This window comes from Mesoplodon bidens (assembly GCF_964165515.1).
Source record: "Mesoplodon bidens genome assembly, chromosome: 5".
NCBI classification, from domain to species: domain Eukaryota; kingdom Metazoa; phylum Chordata; class Mammalia; order Artiodactyla; family Ziphiidae; genus Mesoplodon; species Mesoplodon bidens.
This window is the reverse complement of record NC_138161.1, coordinates 77,064,476-77,090,203: the sequence shown is the minus strand read 5'-3', so window position 1 is coordinate 77,090,203 and position 25,728 is coordinate 77,064,476. Positions and strand designations below refer to the sequence as shown.

Genomic DNA, 25,728 nt, shown 5'->3' with positions numbered 1-25,728 from the left:
GAAAATACAAATAAGGAAAAAAAAAGTCAGCACCCAGAGACATTTAGGTACATAACCTTCAGACATGTTTGTGTTTGTTTTCACAAAAACAACAGCACTCTGAATCTTCCACATAATAATGCCACCATTCAAGTCAATATGCTCTCTAATGAAACTATGTAAAGACTGCTCAATCTTCCACTTTAAGCAAATAATACAACATACCTAACAAATGGTCGTTTCCTATTTTAGGCTGTTATGAACAACCTTGCAATGAAGATACTGCCTTAAAATATATTTATGTGTATATTTGTCTGATGGTTTCCTTAAATTATTAGAAATGGAAGTGCTAAGTCAAAAGACATGCGGCCCACCACCATCCTGCTTTTTAGGTCTTTTTATTCATATTGCCAATTTACCCTCCAAAAAGATTATTCCAAATTACTCTCCATTTTATTTATCCATCCTTCAAAAAATATTTATTTTGTGCCTAATTTGTGCTAGGCTCTATCAACACAATCATTATCAACATGACAGACACAGTTCCTGCCCTCATGGAGCTTACAACGTAAAGGAAGAGACAGAGACCCCACATACCTCATCACAAATTCTTCATTATAAGCAGAGGTAAGCTTAGAAGGAAAAGTTCAGGGTTTTTCAAAGATCACAGGAATTTTAGAAGAACCTGATTGAGCCTGAAGGGTCCGGAAGAGCTTCCACAGGAAGAATGGTTCTGAGTTGGACCTAAGGTTTTCTATTGTAAATCCTGTGAAACCAGGTTGTAGAGAACCCTGGATAAAATATTCTAAGCAAAGGGAGCAGCATGGACAAAGCCCCTGAGAAGGGAAGGAACATGACCAATTTGAAAAAATGTAAGCAGCTCACTGTAGCTGAGGCACAGAGAGATAGTGAAAAGAGTAAGGCAGGGCCAGACCACACAAGCCCTCCATAGCAGCAAACTTTTCCCAGCCGGTAAGGCCAATTTTCAATAGCCATGGGCCAGAACAGTCACATGACAGTCAAAGCCTAGAGAACTAACAACTGAATAATGACACAATAAACTGTAAACCAGAAAAAATGGATGTAAATAAACTTACCCTGAATAAGGAATGCACTTTCAAGCTGCTCTAGAACTTTTAAACTTACAATGTTAGGCCACGTACTTTCAAACACTATAATCAGCTAAATACATAAAATAGTTGCTGTCTAAAATATCTGCATGTCCACAGAAAGCAAAACACATAAATCCCTTGACTTTAATATGTAATATGACAAGACTAAGTCAACTGAAAAGTGTTTAAGTTTGTCAGAAAAATTTCATATCCATATTTTATTTAATGCAAAAAACATAAATGTTACTCAAGGTCCTACTCTGGAGAAAAAAACTACTCCCATAATCTTTCAATGACTGTAATTAGCCAAATTTTCTTTATTCCAACTTAGATTTTCTTATAGATATAATTTTCCACATAAATAAGAGTTAAAATCAGTGTTTTAATATTTTTTAAATAAAAAGTTAAAAGACATCAAGTATTCCTTTTGCAGTGTTTTTATTTATCCTTGTAGATATGCAATTATCATAATTTACAGGGCATTTTTAGTAATTAATTGGACTATAAGAAAAACCGTACAGAAAGTTTGTACCACAAAATTATGTCCCTAAGGGATTAGGGTCCTCAGTAACAGAGAAATAAAGAAGCTCAAAAGGGTCACTGCTCAGCAACCTCTGGTAACTAAAGACAGCAGAACACAATCTGCTATTTGTGGAAATGCGACTTCCTAAAAATATCTTTCAAATATTCCCTATTACAAAAGGGAATGCCTATTAAAATGCCATTGTTTATTCTATATAAAATATCCTTTCTAATCCCTCAAAAGCTTTTTTTTTTTTGCTTTAAGATTAAAGGCCATATCCCTAAGATACACTTTGTGAAAATTATCTCAATACAAGATCCAAAGATTTCCATTATTTACTGTCCTTACTCAAAATCACCTGCATGTACCAGATGCAATTTTCTAAACTTCATCATTGATGAGCCTATTCCAAAGCAGAATTCTTCAGCAATACAGAAGACACAGGCTAAAATAGTCCTCACAGTTATATTTTAAAATAGATATATTCAAAATATAAATATAATAATTCTCCAGACCATTATTTTTCCTAATGACTAAACTCTAAATTAAAAGAAAAAAAAATTGGAGGTTTTCAAACCAATGATGTGTGCAGCCCATTCTCATGACACAGTCATTTAAACTTCTCACCTGCAAAATACGATGCAATACATTATCAAAAAAGGGAGGAAAAAAACCATGAAACCCCATTATTATAAAATGAAAACCATAACCACTATAAAACATGCAGTGCCAAATATTAAGTTACACATTTTTCTGGATAATCTTTTCACTCCTCTTGATCTTAAAAGTAATAGAGGATCGACTTAGAAAATTTGGAAAACACAGAAACGCCAAGAAAAAAATAAACTCTTCTAACCTTACCATTCAAATGGAATTGTTAATATTGGGGATTTTTCTTTCAGCATTTTTTCTATTATATATAAGTAATGGATTTAAGAAATACACATGCCTACATACTTTTTCTTGAATAAAATTGGGATATTATATTTGCATTTTTACCTTTTGTTTACTTAACACATGGCATGTTGAGTATCTCTGACTTCAAAAATCCTCCTTAAACATGATTTTAACAACATTTGTTTATAGTAGAATTACTATGTGAAAAGGGAATTTGAGATGGCCAAGAATCAAGCCCCAGAAAACACAGCCTTGTTCTACCAGATTTTAACCTACTCAAAATTCATAAAACTTACAGTCAGGTGGTATATATTTACAAATAAAATTTTTAAATCATAAAAAATACAATGTTTAAAAAACTAGAAATAACAACAAGATATAGAATCACTACTATGCTTTAGCATGCACTCATGGAAAAAATTAATTTAACTTAAACCCCACACTATATACTTTAATCTGTTCCAAGTGAGTCAGAGAACACATAATGGCATGTTAGTACCAGGAGAAAATAAAAGATTATCTCAACCAGTTAAGAAAAAGAAAATACGAGAAAGAATGGAAGGGTGAGCCCAGCACAGGAAGTCAGGACAAAGACCTTTCCTCCAATAAATTACAAATACTGCAGGTCTCTCTCTCCTCTCAGAAGGCAAGTTAAAGCCCAATTTGTTCTTTATCTCCTTCATTTTAACCTTTGATATCCACCCTTTAAAATTTTTCTAACACAAAGAAAAATTATGTTACAGTAGTTCCAGAGATAATTGTTAGCTCTTAAAATTTAAGAAAAAGATTAATTTCTTAAATGTCTAAACCCAATATCTTGAAATAAAATGCTACTGTTTTAAGATTTTCATAATAAAGACAAATTTTCTTTCTTTCAATACTTACTCTGCATGAGAAAGTTTTATTTCTTCCCTTTGTCTTGCAGAATAATTTAGGTTCCCACCTAAAATAGAAATAAGCATAGAATCTTTTCAACACAACTATCGTAAGTAAAATTCAAACATGCACATGCGTACACACACACATACAAATGCCTTTAAGTAACAGAAGAGGCTATGGAAGGTGAGAAAGAAAGTTTACCTCCTGGAAACTTCCCAAGGGGGGAAAAATGTTTTTTAAGAATCATTATATGATACAAATAATCATTCCTTAATGTTAGCATTTTTTTTAAAAATTTGGACTTATGTATTGCTCGAGGTTTTGTTCTTTGGGACACTGTATCAGTATTCAATAATAGGGAAAATGAAGAGGCATTAAAGTAAATGACCTAAAATTATTTAAACAGCATATGTATTCATCTAAATACATGACAACCCTTAGGGGCAAGCCAGTTTAGAAAAATTAATAAAGGTAATATCAAAATCTTAGAAATAACAAAAAAGCAAAAATAAATGTAGTAGATATTAGCAAACGAAAAAAATCTATAATTTCTCATTCTATATTAAATACTTTCAACCTTAAAATGCAAATTGCAGCTATACATATGTTTACTTCTCATTTTTTAAAAATATAAGACAATAACATAGGAAGGGCTTTAGGTTACTTCTTTAGAAGTCATACTAATATGACCTTCTGCTAATATAAAAAGAACATCTAAAATTTTATATTACAAAACTTAAATTGAACTGGCCAGAAAGAACATGACAATGATTTTAACAAATGGGAAGGTCCAAAATACATAATTATATGCTATGAAGTAAAATGTGTTTCATCACTATGAACAGAATGTTATTACATGAAATAAAGCCTCTCCTGGATGGAGACAATCCAGGAGCCCCAAAAGATGATCCACTGTGGGCTTCCCTGGTGGCGCAGTCATTAAGAATCTGCCTGCCAATGCAGGGGACACGGGTTTGAGCCTTGTTCCGGGAAGATCTCACATGCCACGGAGCAACTACGCCCGTGTGCCACAACTACTGAGTCTGAACTCTAGAGCCCGTGTGCCACAACTACTGAGTCTGCACTCTAGAGCCCGCGAGCCACAACTACTGAGCCTGTGTGCTGCAACTACTGAAGCCCACATGCCTAGAGTCCATGCCCCACAACAAGAGAAGCCACCACAATGAGAAGCCCACACCACAACAAAGAGTAGCCCCCACTCGCCACAACTACAGAAAGCCTGCATGCAGCAGCAAAGACCCAACGCAGCCAAAATTAAAATAAATTAAATTAAATTAAATTAAATTAAAAAAAAAAAAAGATGATCCACTGTAGTTTAAGAAGAAAATACCTGAACTTCTACTTACCTTGGGCACGATTCACCAAGTAGAGTAAGACCACAGATAAAAGTGAGACTGGAAATGAAAAAAACATAGGTCCTTAAAAACATGTACTTTTTCCCAATGATTCCTATGTAATCATAATTACAAAGTAAAGCTTAGAAAATCAAATCTTTATTAACTAGCATTTAAAAATGAAAACACTCTTCACATTATTTTCCAAAAAGCCCTAAGTTACACACCATTTTCTCCATGAGAAATATATTTTTAAAACCTGAGCCCAGGGCTTCCCTGGTGGCGCAGTGGTTGAGAATCTGCCTGCCAATGCAGGGGACACGGGTTCGAGCCCTGGTCTGGGAGGATCCCGCATGCCGCGGAGCGGCTAGCCCCGTGAGCCACAATTACTGAGCCTGCGCGTCTGGAGCCTGTGCTCCGCAACAAGAAAGGCCGCGATAGTCAGAGGCCTGCGCACCACGATGAGGAGTGGCCCCCACTTGCCGCAACTAGAGAAAGCCCTCGCACAGAAACGAAGAGCCAACACAGCCATAAATAAAAATAAATTAAAAAAAAAAAAAAAAAAAAAAACCTGAGCCCAGGGATGGCAGGGACAGAAAAAGAGAAACTGAGACTCCCCTGCCCCCAGGAGAAGGGGCTAACCCACCCACCCATCATTTCTCTTTCCTCTCCCTTTGTAATGCTGGTAGTTCCCAGCACTTTCCCAAAACCCTGCCAGCTGCTAGACTGTTTATGTTTTTACAGAGAGCCAAATAGAAGTAATCCTTTGGTGGTTTTAGGTCTGAAAACACCATGTTCATTTTACAAATTAACCAAATATTAAAATGTGGTCATTAAACTCCCAGAAACCCAGACCAGTAAAGGCCTCAGAAAGTCAGGTACTTGGTTTTTCACTTTAACAAGTGTGGCACACACTTAACTTACTTTAATATGTCAACAAAAACCTTAAATGGAGTGGTGTTTGGTTTGAGAACCAAATTTATAAGGAACCGTTGACTGAGATTAAACCACACGTTGCAGCATAAAAATAGACAAAAACACTTTCACAACCTAGTACTATGAATTCGTATATGGCCCACTATTTAAGAATATATTTTTAAAATTTGATGTGCTAATTTCTAAAACTATGAGATAATAAAATGCATTCAGGCTATTATTCATAAGCAGTCATCTGCAAATACCACACCTCAAGTATAGACAGTCTTTATTCCTGCAAATGAAAATGAAGTCAGATAAAATCATTACTCAGGCTTGCCATTTTAAACACAATTTATCAAAGTATAAAAGACGTGATATGCTATGTGAACATTTTTTTTCAGATGAACACAATTGATGTGTAAGGCGAACACAGTGAAAAAATACTGATTTATTTTTGTAGTTTTCAGCAGTTTCCTAATGCTTCCTATTTTTAACCAATGAATCATTACAGGTAAAAGTTACATAACAGGACTAAGAGTGAAAACAATTCAAAATAGGCTAATGAATAAACAATGAGCGCTCACACCTAAGCCACACTAATATCCACACATTCACACCAGGGACATACTCAGGACCCTTCAAATGGTTCCACTCTAAAGAGGAAAGTGTTTTTTAACAACCATAAATATTTATAAAACAGACAAGATGAGTATGGGATCTGGGTGGCCTGTTCTGTATGGCTTTTTTCACTAAGGATGTTTTTAATGTTCACTGATATTGTAACATGTATCCATACTACATTCTTTTTTCCATTATAATTAAAAATACATAACATGACATTTACCATTAAAATAAATAAATATTTAAAACAGAATATAGAGCAGATTCCATTGCTGCCTTTAAGAACAGGAATCTCCTGAAAAATTCCTGTGAATCTTCAGAAAACTAAAAAGTCATCAGCTGAGAAACTGATGCACAGGCTAAGAATTAGGCAAATCTGAATGATACATCTTAGGGATTTGGTTTAAAAAAGGGGGAAAAAGAACAATAACAACAAAAACCTAGAAGTATAAATGAGAACATTCTGCTGCATATTAAAAGAAACTAAATGTTGCCAGGTGGCACACTTACAAGAAACACAGGCAATGAAGAAAACTTCTAAAAACAGATATCCCCAAGTATCCAATATCATGCCAGCAATGATGGAAATGACTGCCAACCCAAGATTCTGAATGGACTGCATGCTACAATTTAAGAAATTAAAAAAAAAAAAACATTTCAATTCTAAAGTCTTCACACACAGAGTACCAATTCACTATAAATATTAGTATCTATAAACCACATACTATTAGTGTTAAGAGGGTTTTCAACCAGGAATGACCTGATTAGATTTGTTTCTTTAATCCCATGACTGTTTCCACTACTAAACTTTAGGCTCAAAGGCAAGGGAGTTTGCCTTAGCAAGTACAGTCTGAACTCAACACCTTCCTGCTGAATGAATCCAAGGGCTAAGTGAATACCAACCAGAGATGTGGTTTCCCTGTTCAGCCTTTTGTGCTGGAGATTGGAACTCAACTTCTCACTGAGAAGCCCTCAGATAAACGGGCGGTGGGACGGTCACGTCAGCAATGACCTCTCATGGGGTAGCTTATCTCCAGCTCTCTTGCTGGAGGCTCGGAGCATTTTTTTTGCCACAATAATAATACAAATAGATTAACTGATTTTCTGGTTATTTCCAGGTTCAGAGCTGTCCCAAAAGCCGGAAGATGACTAGATTCAGGAGACCTGGAGTTTTGTAAGATAATTAAATTGACACAGCAGAGAAAGACATTATATGATCCACAGTGCAAACACTTACAAGCCATATGCAGTTCCCAGTTGATGTTCGGGAACTACAAACGCCACCATTGGCCACAATGCACAGGCAAGCAATGAGTAGGAGAGTCCCAGGAGACACTATAGAAAGCAATACGGAAAAGAGTAAAGAAATCTTATATTTACCAAAAGGTGATTTTCTTTTGATGCAGATTAGCAAGAGTGACATAATAACTAATGTATGAATATCCATGCAAATTGTGTTGTAAAATAATTAGGCTAAAAACTCATATTCAGCACAAAATGGTCTTGGGCCTCCCTAACAGTATCCCTCTAGGGACAAGATACACACAACACTGTCTTAACCATTTTATATTATATGAATACATAACTGGCTGGGCCCAGGGTACAGTCAAAGACCAAACAAGAAAATAAAGCTAATTTGCAAAAAGTCATTACCAATGTTTCAGGCAAGCTAATTTCCCAGTATTCATTAAGAATTACAAATTAAGCAATCAAGGTAACATCATGCCAACAGTCCATTATCTTACTTCTGGGTCATCACCACCCAACTGGAGAGCCAAGCAGAAGACCAACAACAACCACTGCTTGATAAACATCACCTAATGCTAACTTTTTCTTCAATTAAAGAAGAAACCTTATGATTTAAGTTAAAATAAGATCATTTATCAGATTGGCAACGATTAAAATAATGCCAACGTCTAACAGTGGCAAGGATACTAAAAAACAAACACATTCATGTATTATTGGTAAAGCTATAAATGGGTAGAAAGTTATTAGAGGAGAGGTTTCACAGTATCTATCAAAATGTTAACTGTGCAAAGCCTCTGCTCTAGCATTTCTACTTCTAGGAATCTGCCCTAGAGAATTCTAACGAAGTGCACAAATATATATGTTCAAGATATTCTTTTATTAACAGGTAAGAAATGCCAGCACTTTGGCCTGTGGTCTTACAAATGACATTTTGAAGAACAATTACAAAAACTTGATGAATTCATTATTACTTTTTGACCTACTAAGAGTCAAAGACAAAAGAACGCAAGATCATGGATACTGGGTTGACAGATGTTTTTGCCACCTATGATGGAATAATGACTTCTTTTAATGAAGTACTGAAAAATAAACGGAACTAATAAGCTTTTGGCTTTTATAAGACTATTTTATTTCAAATTCTATAGCAGCATTGAGGGTACTATTATATAGGCCAAATGAAATCAAAAACATCTTACGCATTAATGATTAATATTTATATACTTTAAAAATAGCTATTCTGTAGAAACGGAAACTGTCATTGTTTGTCCCACTGTCACAAGCAATACTATCAGAAGAGCTGAGCGCTGGCTTCTGATACGTGCTGTACAGAGTCCTCCCTGAAGCCCTGAGCTCCCCAGGTGTTCGCAGCGACTTTACCATAGCAATCCAAGGGTTCCACAGAGTGAAGGCCAGCATCACGTGGGAAGCAAGAGTGGTCACCACTGCACACAGAACCCAGATGATGTTCCTTCCTGTTTTATCCACCAGAAGCCCAAATATTGGGGACATGGGAGCTGATATTACATATACAATACTGTCCAGAAAATATAAAAGATATTTAATAAAATATATCACAGGAAAAAAAATTAAAAATCCAGAAAGTCCTAAATCCTAAAATGATTAGGTAAAGCAAACCCTAGCTCATTTAATTTAACATCCTTCTAAAATGGTCAGCAGTAAATAGAAATATAAAGGTATAAACAGTGGTCCAAGACTTCTTTGGTTTTCCCTTAATGCAAAGATGGCCATTCAGGATCAAGACCCAAGACAGACTTTGTTTCACACTGTAGATGTTAGTTCACATACGTGTTTTCTGTCTCTTATAACATCGGGTTATAATTAAAGACCCACACTAAGCACACAGTAAGCACTTACAGAATTAATGGAATACCTGTTAATAGCACTCGCTGCCTGGGAGGAAAATCCAAATTTCTCTATAAAGAAAACTCTAAAATAAAAAGAGAGAGGAAAAAAAACAGACACTTTAGAAAGAACTATTCTGTTTTTTAAAAATAAAGGCAAAATAAAACTGAATAAAACTAAGTTTAGTCAACTTTCCCTTCTTTATACAGTTTTCCCACCTTATTTGATATCCATCTTCAAGCAACTGGCTAAAGGTTTAGTATTTACGTAAGTACTTCACCAACTAAATAAAATATATCGATACCTATTTTTTCCTCTTTTACGTGTACAGCAAACAATACACACAAATTTGCAGAAACCCAAATGCATTACTACAAGGAATTAAGATGGCTTCTTTTCCTTAAAAGCAATACTGGACAGGTTCTTTGCTAAATAATGCATAAGGTTCTTGTCTCAAACTGTAAATGACAGCCTGAATTTAAAGGTTATACTTACGAAGATGCATCTCAACAAACACACTCACACTCACACACTGCTCTGTTTAAGTAGCTGCCCATGAAAATGGAGAGAAGGTAGAAGATAAAGCAAAGAAGAATTTGATTTAAACCCTGAATTTGAGTCTGGCAGAAACGCAGTCCTAACAAATGGAGATATGCCCTGTCACTATGAGCTAGTGCACTGTCTCCATTCTCAATAAGAGGCTTCCTAACAAATAAAGAGGAAATAAAAAAGAATACAAATCCAAAACCAAGCATTAAAGTAAATCAACATTATGTATCAAAAACTGTTTTAGGTATTTCTTCAAAAACCTAAATCAAGTATTAAACCAACACTAAACCTTAAGCTAAGAAAATCAGTTGTGTCCCAGGATGTAAAACAATTCCTGTGAAAATATAAACCATAACAGAGAAGCAAAATTTATACCTTAAAAAATTACATTTACGTGACTGAATTCTCATCATAATTTAGCCAACAAAAACGGAATGCTTGGGGCTTCCCTGGTGGCGCAGTGGTTGAGAGTCCACCTGCCGATGCAGGGGACACGGGTTCGTGCCCCGGTCCGGGAGGATCCCACACGTTGCGGAGCGGCTGGTCCCGTGAGCCATGGCCGCTGAGCCTGCGCATCCGGAGCCTGTGCTCCACAACGGGAGAGGCCACAACAGTGAGAGGCCCGTGTACCGCAAAAAAAAAAAAAAAAAAAGGGAATGCTAGAGAATACTCACTTCCCAAGTCCAATGAAAGGGAACACAGCAACATAATAGCCGACACAGATGATAAATATGAGCCACAGGGGGAAGGAGAAGTCCTTCACATCAGTTAACTTGATAACTTCACCTTACAGAAGAAAGGGAAGATGCTGTCAGTGTAATTTTGCATTTCTAAGTCAAGATTATTTTTCTTTTATCATGTGATCAACCTTTGCAATTCAGTTAAAAAATACTTTTCTCAGTAAATCACTAGAACATAGTTTCTCGGATAACCTACAAAGACAACAGAAAATGCAAAATCTAAGATTAGTATCTACCTTCTTTCTCTCTTCCAGAAACGCTCATCACTTTGCAAATATACAAAGTACAATCAAGAATGTAAATTCTGGGCCTCCCTGGTGGCGCAGTGGCTGAGAGTCCGCCTGCGGATGCAGGGGATACGGGTTCGTGCCCCGGTCTGGGAGGATCCCATATGCAGCGGAGCGGCTGGGCCCGTGAGCCATGGCCACTGGGCCTGCGCGTCCGGAGCCTGTGCTCCGCGGCGGGAGAGGCCACAACAGTGAGAGGCCCGCATACCGCAAAAAGAAAAAAAAAAAAAAAAAAGAATGTAAATTCTGCCAAAACCCTTAAGGGGAAAAAAAAAGTATCTAAAAATTTAGACAAGTGGAAATAGATTTTGCAATAAAAGATTTAAATAAACTATACGCCCATATAAAATTAAAAAAATTTTTTAAGTGGAAAAAAAAGATTTACTAAACATGTATTAAGCCTCACTGGGTTTACAACACTACATTAGGAATTTACCTCATTGTAAATTATCTCAAAAAGGCCATAATTCCTAAAAGCCTAACTTTTTCTTGCATTTAGACTAACCTGTTTTTCCTTGTTCTTTATGAAGGATTCGTTCTGCTCTCTGATCCAAGTAAGCAAGGGCCAAGGCACAGACTAGTGAAAGAATACATGTTATACCCCCTGTAATAAAAAAAAAAGAGAGAGATTTTTAAAAGAGAACCAAAATGAAGGTTCCTAAAAGGTAGCACATTACATTAACAGCAAAATACTTAGCAACTTAAAGGGATGGCATCTAGACACATATATGAAAAGCCTACAATTACTAAATCAGGACAGAAGGAAAGGAAGTGCATTGGGAAGCACTCAACGAACAGCAGTCGCTATTACTATTGTATATTATTTCCCGGTAGAAGGTTGGAGATTAGAGGGGAAAAACTAGAACAAACTAGTCTAGTCTTAGAATCAGAATATAGACTGAAGAAAGCTGATGACCAGCTAGCAAATTAGTCCTAATTTCTTAATTCAGTCTAAGCACCAATTATTGATGGATGCCAGGGGGAACAAACTGTAAAAGCAAAGTCTGATTCTGTGATCATCTCATGTTCCCTCTGATTCCTTCCCAAGTCTAACTCTTGCTCCTACCCTGTGGCAGCCCCAAGGGCCCCAATCCTCCCACAGCACAGCCCACTCACTCTCCTTCAGGTATCCAGCATTACTCACTAATGCTGACCTCGTATCATTAAAGTGAATCAGGATAAACAGTGAATAAAGTGTACACTTCTCAAAATTTTTAATAAAAAGAAGCTTAGTAAAGTAAATGAAATCTTTAATTGGCTGACATAATATGACATAATATGAAAAACTGCAAAGAGTCGGTAGACGTGGGTTCTGCTTCTGGCAGTAACAAGCTGATTGATCTTGGGCAAGGAATTTAACCTCTCTGGGCTTCAATTTTCCCAAATGTAAAATCAGAGGCTTTGATCTGATGGCACAGATCTTTTCTGGCTCTGAAATTCTCTAAAATTCTCAAATTCCCCACTGTGGAGAGAACTGGAAGGAATACTGAAGAGAATCTGAAAGTAAGAAAGAGGTTATAAGTGGCAAAGGATTTAATAGGGAGGGGGAGAAAGAAGGGGTCTCTAGACACAAGTTGCCCACCTAGGACTACCTCTCACTGTCCTCCCTTTACCAGCCTGTACCAAGGAATACAAGGAATAAAAGACGGCACAGAACCTTCAACCCAGCACCCACAGGTCTCCCTAGGGCTCCGCAAGCAGCTCTCCACATCCTGTGGGGCTCAGTTAGACAAATTCACTGCTCAGAGAAGAAGCACAGGTGGTAAATCCAGAGAGCATCATCTGCTTCTCAGTGACCCACCCAGCAACCAGCAGAACCCAGCTTTAGCCAACAGAACTTAGGGTCAGAAGGAGCCTATACAGTTTTAGTCCAACACCCACAATTTTACAGAGAAGAAAACTGAGACACAGAGATTAACTTCCTGTCCAAAATGAGCCAGGACCAGAACCTAGACTCCCGGCTCCCAACTTGGTGGGTTTCCCATCACATCCTATCACCTCTGACTTCTATAAAATCTAAGCTCCATAAGCACATGAAATGAATTTGATCAAAAGGAAACAATTCTCCCTTCTGCTACAGACTATTAATGAACATCTTAGAGGTACAACCTCCCTGACTGTTTTCAGAGTTCTCACATACACTCTCATTTGCTCATCACAACAAAACCGAAGCACAGCGACCTCCCTGGTGGTCCAGTGGTTAAGAATCCACTTTCCAATGCAAGGGACACAGGTTCAATCCCTGGCAGGGCAACTAAGCCCGTGTGCAGCAACTACTGAGCCCGTGCATCACAACTAAAAAGCCCACACGCTCTGGAGCCCATGCGCCACAACTACAGAGCCCACGCACTCTGGAACACACGTGCCATGACTAGAGAGCCCATGCGCCGCAACTACTGAGCTTGCACGCTCTGGAGCCCACCACAACTAGAGAGAAGCCCACGTACCACAACTAAGACCCGATGCGGCCAAAAATAAAATAAATAAATATTTTTTAAAATCTATCCTTATTTAAAAAAAAAAAAAAAACCTGAAGCACACATGGCGGTACAAGATCGTTATTTTAAGAATGTGGAAATAAAAACACAAATGGGGTGAATGATTGCCACTATGTTCACTGTGTCTAATTAGGTCCAAGAACTAGTGAACTGTACAGGCAAAACTATAACCAAGTGGTCTAAGCCCAATTCCCGTGTTCTTTCCTCTCTGTCACACCATTTCCTATGACAAGCTTTCAGGACAGATAAAAGGTGGGACTTCAGGATTCACTAACCGATCATAAGTGTGACCCCAAGGGTTGTGTGACCAGCAGAACCCAACGAAGCTTCAACCTTAGAATACAGCCATCCCATGAGGTTCATGTTTACTGTACTTCCCTGAAAGAGAAGGAAAAAAAAATCAACATAATTTTCATTTCTATCTGCTCAGAAAAAAAGGATGTCAGTTAGCTTAGAGAAATAGGTATAATAGGGTTCAGATTAAACAACAGATAATTTTTTAAAAAAACACTACAAGGAAAGAGCTAACAACCTAGGATAAAGCCACAGATAAGATTACCACACAAAAATGCCAATTTATAGAAAATGCTAGCATTCAAAACAGCACAGTACATCTAGATCTTCCTAGTAGCCTAAACAAAAATGAAACACAAGTTATAAAATTCACAGGGTACCCAAGACAAAAATAAACTTTGGCTCATAAAAAGCACAGCTTTTCCTGACCCTGACATCTGAAAAAAAAAAATTCATCCTCTGATCGTCCTTTAGAAGACAGTAATAGTACTACTTCCATTCATTTATTCTTTCATTTAGCAGTTATTGAACCCTGATTACATGCCTGTCACTGTTCTAGTTACTGGGAATAAAATAAAGAACAAAACAGAAAAATTTCTAGCTCTCGTAGAGAGCAACCCTATTTTAGTGGGGTAGAAAAGGTAAAATATACAGTATATGAAACAGCAATGAGTGCTTCTAAAAAATAAGGAAAAAAATAAAGCATAGGGGCTTCCCCGGTGGCGCAGTGGTTGAGAGTCCACCTGCTGATGCAGGGGACACGGGTTCGTGCCCCGGTTCGGGAAGATCCCACATGCCGCGGAGCGGCTGGGCCCGTGAGCCATGGCCACTGAGCCTGCGCGTCCAGAGCCTGTGCTCCACAACAGGAGAGGCCACAGCAGTGAGAGTCCCACGTATCACAAAAAATAAAATTAAAAAAAAATAAAGCATAGAAGGAGAATAAAAAGGGGTAGAGACCTTGCTGAGAATGTGACTCTGGGTTAAGAACTTGAAGGAAGCTGGGAGGCTACCCGGAAGAACAGCACAGCACTCCAGGCAGAAGGACTGGCCAGTGCACAGGCCCCGAGAGGGAGGCTGCCCGGCGTGCCCAAGGCAAGGAGTGTAGAGACTAGAACAGTGTCAATGAAGAAGGGAGAGGATGAGACGAGGTCCCCAGAGAGGAACTGGTGGGAAGGCGAGCGATTGGTAATAAGAACTTCTGGTTTTTACTCTGCGTGAGACGGGAAGCCATTGGGGTTCTGAGCAGAGCAGTGGCACAATCCCTTACGTTTTAAAAGACTCACTCTGGCTGCTATATCCGAAGCAGACTGTAAGTGAGGACGGTGCAGAAGCAAGGACATCGGCTGGGGGCAGCTGCAATAATGCAGAACAGAAACGATAGGTCTTGGACTGGGGAGACTGGCAGTGGGCACAGTGGGAAGTGGTCAGAATACGGACATACTCTGGTGGTAGAGCTAACAGGATTTGCCAATGGAAAATACGTGGAGAGTGTGGGGTTAGGGATGGGGATAAGGAGTGGTTCAGGGTGACATCAAAGTTTTTGCCTGAGCACCTGGAAGAACAGAGTTGCTCATAACTGAAGATGAGAAAACTTCAGCATGAGCTGGTTTGGAGGACAGTAGGTGAAACATTAAGAGCTGGGCTTTGGCTGTGTTGAGTTTGATACGCCTACTAGACATCCAAGTGGAAACGTCAAGGAGGAAGCTGCACATACGGGTGTGGAATTCAGGGGAAAGGCCTGGACAATATAACTTCAGGAGCAAAGACACACTATTTAAAACTTCAAAACTAGGTAAGATTACCAAGGAAGTGAGTGTCAAAAGAAATGAGAGGGTGTCCAATGACCAAACCCACATTTACAGGTTGAGAAGACTGAGGTGGAACCAGCAAAAGAGGTAGAAGGAGCAGATAGAAGGGCAAGAGGAAAATTATGAGACTGTGGAGTCCTAGAACCCAAGAGAAGAAATCAAAGAAAGGGGAGTGTCAACTGTGCTAAACGCTACTGATAAGAAGAGTGAGAAATGAACATGTCCTCAACCATATTCCCACAGCAAATACAGCAGTAAATCGCTCATGGCTATTTCTCACAAAATGTTAGCCAGTGGCATTATTCAGATGCTCATCTGAATAAGGTATAAATGGAGACCTACTGGAAACGTTCCTCAATATCAGCAAAAATACAAGCCCCTCAAAGACATATTGTCTTAATAACCCTTTAACTCTAAAATGCCTAACATGACCTGGCTTAGCAAGTACTCAATAAATATTTGTTGAAATAAGGAGTTTTTAAAAGTAACAAATTACAGAGGAAAATCAAAAGAGTGCTGGACTTCCAACCTCCAGCTAAGACAGGAATAATAAGAAAAGTGAAAAGTCCACTGCCTGAATGATAACAGTCCAAGGGTCTAAAATCAGATAAACTCACAGCTCAGCCAACAAAAAAATCACGGCGAGGTAAAGCCGAAACCTCTATGATCATTCTGAGTATGTGCAGGGCCAAGAGAAGCACAAAAAAGACTGAACCTCCATCTACCCCAAGAACTCTGTAATGAAGTCCTTTGATCTCCTGCATGCATCTCACAAGGACCCTCAATACACCAACCAGATCAGAGCCGAGCCACCCTGGCTGACGGAGAGGTGGCTGCCTGAGATCTGGCTCCCTCCACCTCCTCCTCAGGTCCCCCCACCATTCCCATAACCTCCACCCCGCATCCTAGAAGCCCCTGAGATTCCTTTCTAGAAACTTAGGGCTCCTCGGGACTCAGCTGAATGGATTATAACTAGTTTGTGACCACACAGAAAAGAACGTGAAGATCACTAGTAACCACAATGGCGTCACTGAGAATGAGTCTTGCTCAACTGCCCCTATTTCCTTCTTTCAGAAGTTATTAAACGATGAGATCCACCAGCTGCCACAGACGTGTCTTGACTTGCACAAGATACATAAGGAAGTACCAGGAGTGTCCTTATGGATAAAACTTAGAAAATGTGGAAAACCACACTAGTTATCAAAGAATTACAAATTAAAATCATGTTTAGGTGTTTCCTATCAAATTGATAAAATGACTTTTTTAAAGTATTATCAAAGCTACAATAAAAAGGATCCTCTCATATCTCACAGATGGAGATGTAAACATCTCTGAGAGGAAAAAGCGGAAATATGTCTCAACAGTCCTAAGAAACCCTAACAAACCCTCTGACTCAGTGATAATTCCATTCCTAGCAACCTAGCCTCAGGAAATAATCAGAGATGCAGACAAGTTTTGGAGTGTTGCACAACAGCTCTATTTATAATACTGGAAAATTAGAAAGAGCCTGCATGTACAAAAATATATAAATGTTATATATGTATGACATATGTATGTGTTATATATTTCATAAGATGAAATATTACATTAAAAGTAGTTCATTTGTACTGGATATTTTTGTATTGGATTTCTTCCCTCAAGACTATGTTCCAAGCATTTTCATGCCATTTACAGTCTTTAAAACCTTGATTTTTAATGGCAAGGATCTTTTTAAAAACCTCTATTCACGGGAGTTCATGAAGGAAAAAACCTAACGGGGTTTGGGATGGCCAAAACACCTTCCAGGTTGCATTTATAATAGCATAATGTTGTTCCCCTGGGTACCCTCTGCCAGATCCCCTATCATGAAACACCCGATCCCTTCCAGGTTCCAAATGCTGCTGAGGAGTACTGACCACCTGTGATGAAGTCCAGAGAGGCGGGAGCACCACAGTCAGGGAGCTGAAACCCATGTCACGTGGCTTAGACAAGCACAGGAAATGAGCATGTCTGACCAAGACCCTCAGAGTTGTCTTCATAAGCAAAGTGCTGCTGCACAGCAGAGAAAATAGACACTCACTAGAGGGCAAAAGTCGGAACAACCACTAAAAGCTACTTGTACCAGCAGATCTCATCTCTATGGGAGATTGAGCTTCACAGAGTTAATTGTAGTAGATGAGCTGTCCCATCACACAGCGAGCTTCTAATCACTAGAAAGGTGCGAGCAGAACCTGGATGACCATATGTAAAGACTTTCATTGCAGGAACGCCGAAAATGCGTAAAGAAATTAGACAACAAAATCTGTACCATCCATCCCAATGCTCAGGTTCTCTGAACTAACAAATGCTCAGTTAGCCATTTTAGACTGTTTCCCAAGTGAAATAAGGTTAGAAATGCCTTAATTAAAGTCAGGTAAATGGGGGCTTCCCTGGTGGCGCAGTGGTTGAGAATCTGCCTGCCAATGCAAGGGACACGGGTTCGAGCCCTGGTCTGGGAAGATCCCACATGCCGCGGAGCAACTAGGCCCGTGAGCCACAACTACTGAGCCTGCGCGTCTGGAGCCTGTGCTCCACAACAAGAGAGGCCGTGAGAGTGAGAGGCCCGCGCACCGCGATGAAGAGTGGCCCCCGCTTGCCACAACTAGAGAAAGCCCTCACACAGAAACAAAGACCCAACACAGCAAAAATAAATAAAAATTTTTTTTAAAAGTCAGGTAAATGGTATACTATGGTCTAGAAAAATATATAAAAAACCAATACCTAACTTATACACAAACACATTTCATCCTGTAATCTTTAAGAGATAACTACAACATTCAATCTTTTGCTTCCCATTTGGCTTCATCATCTGTGTCATACTTACAATTCTAGCCATGCTAAGCTGGAGTCCAAACACCAAGTTTAATTCTTTGCCTTTAAACCAACTCACAGCGTATGTATTCTGGGCAACTGCTAAGGACTCCCCACCAATCCTAAAATAAGGAAAGAAAAGTCACAGTTTTTAAAGAATACCCCAGTTGGCAAAGCAGCAGGTGTAAAATTTTGACACCCCTCCCATCAAGAGGTGGGGTCTGTGTCCCCTCCCCTGAATCTAAGTGGGCTTGTGACTGCTTCAACCAGTAGAATGTGGTGGAGGCAGGGTTGTGTGATCCCAAGGCTGGGTTATAAAAGGTGAGATCTGCCTTTCCATTCAAACATTCACACTTAGAACCCTGAGCCACCTTGTAAGAAGTCCAACTACCCTGAGTTCGCCACACTATGAGAAAGCTAAGAGAGGTCCTGTTTAGGTGCTCCAGCCAGCAGTGCCAGCCTCCAAGTCATCCCAGCTCAGGCTCCAGACATCAGGTGCACAGACACACTGTGCACGCTGTACCCTGTCCAAATTCCTGACCCGCAAATCCCACAGTGTAAGGGTTGTTTTATACTGCTAAGTGTGGGTAATTTAATATACTGCAATGACAACCACGACCAGCAATAAAAGGAGTTTGAGCTATACCACATCACCATCTACGCTATATAAAATGTTCATGTGAGGAGAGCGGTCCGTACTTGCGAAAACACAAAAATTCACACTTTTCAGGCCAGTATCTTCCATATTCGACATTCCCCTACTTCCCGGATTTTAATTTTCCTTCTGTAAGTTCTACACATTGACCTTTATGTAGGAGCTTCCTCTCCCCTGCATCCTAACACTGAGTCCTCCTTATCACTGTTCTCGTCCAAAAATATTTCCCCTCTTCTACTAATCCAAATCCTATACTGATGTCAAGGCCCACTTCATCCACAAGGCCATTTCTGACCACACTGAATCCCTTTCATATGTTTATATACTTTTTTTCCCCTTCTTTCTCACTTAGAGCACTTTTGGGGGTGTGTCACCTATGTCTACATGTCCCTGGTACCTGTAAAAAGCATGAGTAAGTTATGTCATCTGCATCCCTCTGGGCAGGAAGCCCAAGGCTGAACTCAGAATGGGCTTACTGAATAGACACTGAAATTCATTAAGAGCAGTTAGTCTTCTGGTAAGTTACTCCTTCAAGCCTCTTCAACATGGTTCAAAAGGACCTACGCATACCCGCTAAGAAGCAGCAAGATGTCCATTAATCACCAACCTAGAAAATGATGGTCTATGCTTTTCTAAATGAGGTTTAAATCACAGTCTTCAATACTACAGAAAAGCAAAACACTTAAGAAAAATATCATTTCTGGAGAACTATTTAATATTCAAACCCTACACAGAGTTAACTATGACCCCTCAAAATTGTTGCTTACTTTATGGGAAAATTAAGACAACCATTGAACAATCTTACAAATATAGCTAGATTTCAAGGATTTGAAGTAATTCTTCAGAAGATACAATAATATATATTTTTGTAAATCTTTAATAAATTGACAGATGAACACTAAAACAGTAATATGTTGGGATAAGTGAAATCATGCATAACTTACCCAAACACAAACCTTCCAAATTCCATCAGCCAAAAAGCACGAAATATTCCACCCAGAGCAAAAATAACCTGTTAATGTAGAATATAATGTAAGATCAAAGAAAAAGTAAATTCAAGGAATCTAAGAGAAATAAGTGACTTATGATGAAACACAACCTCTACAATGATTTTAATATTCCTTCTTAGTAAATCTGTGGAATTTAAGTATCAAGGTTCATCTGTCTCAAGGCTTAAAATGCATTACTATGCATTATGTTACACGGGCATTTGTGAGCCCTGCTTAATTAAGTCAGGCATTCACTAAACACGTCTTTGCTGGTGGAATGAGACAAGAATTCAAGAGTCACTGTCACAATGAATCAATGAACATTTTGTCTTTTCTTACCTGTCCAACGCAAACAAAGCAACTAAAAATAATGGTGCCCCATCTGTTAGAGAAAGAGAGAGAATGAAGGAAGAGTATATCACCGAGTCCTTCTTGGGTTTCTCTGACCCCTCTGCATTCCCTCCAGAGAAAGGGGTCAGCCTCTGAAGTCAGCAGCCTTCCTAGGCTGCATGGTGACCTACAGAAGTCTTGACTTCCAAGGAGATTCCAGAGGCTTTAGTGATGGCATATGCTTGTTTAAGCCATTATCATATCTTAACAGCTTATTAAATAATCTTCAAGAAGTTCCCAGGGTTCCCATTTAAAAATGGACATTCTTATAAAATTTTTATTGAGTTTAGGATTGACTCCAGGGAATTCTAGATTAAGTAATTTTAAGTGGTTATAATTCTTGATAACTAAAAACTATCTTTAAAAGGAAAAATAGCAACCATGCTAACACTTATAAATCTGCCTACTCTAGTATCCCACACTCTGAATAGCTCATTAATGTTTCCCCAGAGTAGTAAAATACCAGTATCAGGAGAGTTCTTAAAGATCCTATGAGTAAACCATTCTTCTGAAACTCAAACCCCTCCAAAGATCCTTGTGAAATGGTCATACCAGAGTCTCCTGAATGTTCTCTAGCACTGGAAAACTCACTGTGGTCCCAAGGCAACTCACAGCCCCACCTGTCACCCTGATCAAGCAAAGTTTCCATCATACTAAGTGGAATCTGGCTCCCTGAATTTCAAACTTACTCTACCCCTTTAGACCAAGCAAATTAAATTTAAGTCCTCCTTTATACACTCTTCAAAATGTTTAAAAGTTAGTCTCCAAATTTAAACACTTACAGTTTCTTCAATTCTTTTCCACCAAACATGGTTGGAAAACCCCTTGTCATTTTGCCCTCTGCCTTCCGAAAATATTCCCAGACTACAACCCTCCTAAAGGCTCCACTAAGAGCACACACACAAAATCAATCATTAGGATGAAAATTGAGAGAGCTTATAATGTATGCCTTCCTCAGCTAAGAGGAGTGGTCACAAAACGTTTGATGCCTAAAGAAAGGCAAAAGAGAAAATCTCATTAGGGTTGGGAGAGGTAAACACTAACTGCCAAATACTGTCCTTCCATCTCTCTCAATCCTTATAACCACCTTGCAAGGCAGGAATTACTATCTATATTTTACCAGTGAGGAGACTGAAGATCAGGAAGCTACGAACAGCTCAAGAGAGCTAGGAAGTTGAGCAAGTGGCAGCAAAAGGATTCAGACCTTGGTTTGCTGATTCCAAGTGAGGGTATAATTTACCTTTAGATAACTGAGCTACCATATTCCCTGAGCAGCATTTACCTTAACTGAAATACCAACCAAGTTTCGAACCAATTCCAGGGGCTTCCCTGGTGGTGCAGTGGTTAAGAATCTGTCTGCGAATGCAGGGAACGTGGGTTTCACCCATGATCGGGGAAGATCCCACATGCTGCGGAGCAACTAAACCCGTGCGCCACAACTACTGAAGCCCACGTGCCTAGAGACCATGCTCAGCAACAAGAGAAGCCACCGCAATGAGAAGCCCACACACCACAACGAAGAGTAGCCCCCGCTCTCCACAACTAGAAAGCCCATGCAGCAACAAAGACCCAAGGCAGACAAAAATAAATAAATTTATTTTTTTAAAAATTCTGGAGATATAAAAATCACACACACACAAAAACTAATGCAGATTATCGCAGTCAATACACAAGTTTATTCAGTTCTTTCTAGAAATACTTAATCTAGTTCTGTGTTTTCTTAATAATCGTATTTACCCATAAGTGAGACTTTTCCCAAGCTTACCGTATTCCAAATACGCGGTCTACCAAAAAGCCACCAAAGAAACACAAAACTACATTGGGCCAAGAATACCAGGCATACAGCAGCATGAATTTCGTGGTATTCACCTGCATATCCTATACGGAAAGAAAACAAAACTATTTTTTTCCAGTTAAGTTTAGCAACTAACAAATCAAAACATTCTTTCTGGAAGGGCAGGCGTTTCTTAATCATTTGCAGTTGCTAAGTGCTTTGAGACTCTCATGACAGCTATGGCCGCTACCCCAGAAAAATGGTCACACCGAGGAACTTCCTGAGTGTGCAGTCATTTCAGAGGCTTCATGGAGTTCAGGATCAATCAGCTCTTCCACTACTGGGACCACTTCTGTCTGCATCTGCCTGTATCTTCTACATTTTATTCCCCATGTACAACCTGCTGTGGAGTTCTATACCCACATGAAAAAGGGTCATCTTAGCTTATCCCTTCCCTCCCCTCCACTAATTCTTATCTTCCTTCCCTTTCATTCTAGAATGTGAAGGGCCAATCTATGTATTTCTTCCTATCCAAAGGTGAAAAAACTTACAAAGGAAAAAAAACTATCTAAAAACACAAGAAACTGTAAATATCAAATATACTTTTATAAAGCCAGACTAAAAATACTGACATGGACAATCCTCTGGAATCAGTAGCCGCATTTTAAAAATGAAATAACAACAGAAACATATTTAAGAAAGCAAAATGCTATCCTACCAAATCATTTGTCATTCCAATGATTACACAATGAGAGAAATGCAAACAAAAATCTGCCAAAATACTTTCTGGCAATACTGTAGAAACAGCAATTACTTATCTAAGGTGTGAAACGATATCAAGTCACAAGTGCTATGAATGAATTTTTTGTGGCCATTCATTCCAACTCAAGAATACTCCTTGCCCACACAAATTTGGTGACAATGGATGTTAAAATGGATTCATTAGACAATGTTTCAGACCGGGCAACCTGAGAGCTGATGATGCCTCAACAGTATACCTGTTCCAGAGCCAACAAAATAAACAAAGGTGAAAAGTCAACTTACCCGTTTAACCTGAGTCTGAAGGGCAGCAGGATTATCATAGCAAAAATAGCTGCCTAGAAAAAGAAAAGGCAATTTTCTTTTAAGTAATAATACTTTCCATATAAAAGTTTCAAGCTGTAATTACTACTCAAATGCTGATTTTAAATGTCTATACTAGGGGCTCGAAGACTGACACTGGAACCTTTTTTGGACCACTTCCTTGTCCACCAATATTCTCTAAATTGCAGCCAAATAATCCACAGAAAACATGCCAAGTTATTTACAAATTATGAGCCTGCATACACAGCCAATACTGGGAACCTGGATTAAGAAGTTAATCAACAACTAACTGTTCTTCCACCTTACTTTCATCATGTTTTGTATGTCTATTGTTTTATTAGCACCTTCATGAAACAGCTGTATTTTCCTTAAAGCTACCAAAATGCACATACACTAAAAATTTCAAAAACATCCTCAGCAGTTTCCTAGTAGTGTTACCTAAAGCCACCACTTATCTTGAGAGCAGAGGAATGGAGTTTAACTATTCTGACTAAACCTGTTTTTAGAACAAGAACTCTTAATTCTACAAACAGCATACCCAAGATCAAATAATTTAGCAAATACAGTGCCAGGAATGAAGAAAAATAAAACAAGAATTCTAAAGGGTTAAATTAAAACATAATAATAACGTCTTTTGGAGGGTAAGAAAGAGAAGTGGAGAGAGGTTGGACATTCATGCACTCAGAGTTATTTTTACAGTAATAAAATCGACAGATTTTCTTATAGGCACAGGATAACGCTGCCTCCATTTCTCCACAAACTCTGTCTAGAAGTATACATTAGAAGCCACCAGTTCAAAAGAAAGAAAACTGTCATTAGAAAGGTATGACTCTGGCTTCTGAAACCCACCCAGGTAACCATAATTTACTAAAAATAAATTGCTTAAGTACGTGGTATTTTAAGTATTTCGTGTGTTCTTGTTTTTTGTTCCTCAACTCAGCAATTTATGATTCCTGCTTTAATCACTGTCAGGGATACCAATCTCAGGCTTTAAAGCTAATGAATGGGCACCATCTTTCCACAAAGTGAGAAGAGGGGGAACAAAAAGAGATGCAAAGAAAGTAAAGCCCAAAGCATCCTGCATGCCTACTTATATATTCCAGCAGTAGCATAAAGTAATCCACCATCATGTTCCTAAATCTGTTGATTCCACCAATTCCAGCCAGCCCACGAAAAACACATTACTATTTTCATACCAAACTGATATTGACATTAGAATGTTGCTGAATAAATTAGTTGCTGGAATATAATAGGGAGGTATTTTAAAAATTATCTCCAGAAACTGCTTTCGGAGTCATCAAATTTCATGACTGAAACCAAACACCACAAGTCCAATCCAGTTATGACTGCTTCACATTGGCAGAGCGGGAGTACAAGAACACATCTACTCACTGAAGCTATCAAGACACACTCATACGTTTTACCAAAGAGGGCGAGAAACATATAAATAACTGCCAACGAATTATTCAATAGAAAATTTTAAAGTATGTGTGGGGTTTCTTTGGGGGGAGGGGGCCAGTTAAATCTTTCTGAATTCCTTCTGAACAAAATGTCATGAGAGGGTTACCAAGCGGGGAAGGGGGGAGTGGGACGAACTGGGAGATTGGGATTGACACATATACAGTACTATGAATAAAAGAGATAACTAATGAGAACCTACTATATAGCACAGGTAACTCTACTCAATGATCTGTCGTGACCTAAATGGGAACGAAATCTTAAAAAGAGTGGCTATATGCATACGTATAACTGATTCACTTCTCTGTACGGCAGAAACGAATACAACATTGTAAAGCAACTACACTCCAATAAAAAAGTTTTTTAAAAAAGGATAAAAAGAAAGTGTCATGAGAGGAAACTTGACGATCTAGGAACTTCTTCGTATCTGTGGCCCCAGGGCCCAAGCTGCTAGCCTTTGAGACTTCTTGGAAGCAAAGGAGTGGGACGAAACTCGCCCAGCTCAGTCCCCTGACCCCCACCTTCGGGACGCTGAATAGCTAGCAACGTCCACAGGCTTGGATGGGGTCGCGAAAGGAAAAGAAGGGAAGCCCAGGAGCTGAAGCAAGAAGCTTCCCTGAGGCCGCGTGGCACCTAGGAGCTCAGTGCAGCTCCGAGAGAAAGTCGGGAATTCCTTATTATCAACCCCACCCCACCAGTCCAGCCGGCTCACCGAAACCAAGGAAGCACATCAGCAACAGCACCAAAAGCCGGTGCGCCAGGCGACTGGGGTCGCAGAGGGCCGGCAGCGCCCCGGGGGCAGGGGGTGTAACGGGGGCGCCTCTGCCGGCCTCGTTGGGGCCGCCGGGCAGCAGCGCCCTCGTTTCTTCTTCCTCCTCCTCCATCGGGCCGACGGGAGACCGAGAAAGGACAGTGACTGCAACTCCGGGAGGAAGCCGCTGCCAGAGCCCAGCGAAAACAGTGCTCACGTGACCGCAGT

At 39.3% G+C, this 25,728-nt stretch overlaps 1 protein-coding gene across 2 annotated transcripts; it reads right to left on the bottom strand.

Annotated features, from left to right (window-relative positions):
• Window positions 1–1,512: 1,512 nt before the first annotated feature.
• On the bottom strand, window positions 1,513–25,728 carry MFSD1 (major facilitator superfamily domain containing 1; the record flags this gene model as incomplete). 2 transcript variants are annotated; one of them, XM_081235645.1, is made up of 16 exons in its annotated part: window positions 25,462–25,728; window positions 23,253–23,305; window positions 22,200–22,312; window positions 20,384–20,426; window positions 20,000–20,067; window positions 18,414–18,522; window positions 13,745–13,847; window positions 11,477–11,575; window positions 10,619–10,730; window positions 9,424–9,480; window positions 8,910–9,066; window positions 7,522–7,619; window positions 6,795–6,907; window positions 4,758–4,805; window positions 3,397–3,454; window positions 1,513–2,241 (listed from the first exon to the last, which is right to left on the bottom strand). In XM_081235645.1, exons 1-16 carry the CDS (start codon window positions 25,631–25,633, stop codon window positions 2,238–2,240), a joined length of 1,407 nt encoding a protein of 468 aa, XP_081091771.1. In that variant the 5' UTR covers window positions 25,634–25,728. The 2 variants fall into 2 exon arrangements, with proteins under 2 accessions (XP_081091771.1, XP_081091772.1); XM_081235646.1 differs by lacking the exon at window positions 1,513–2,241 and having other exon boundaries at window positions 3,393–3,454.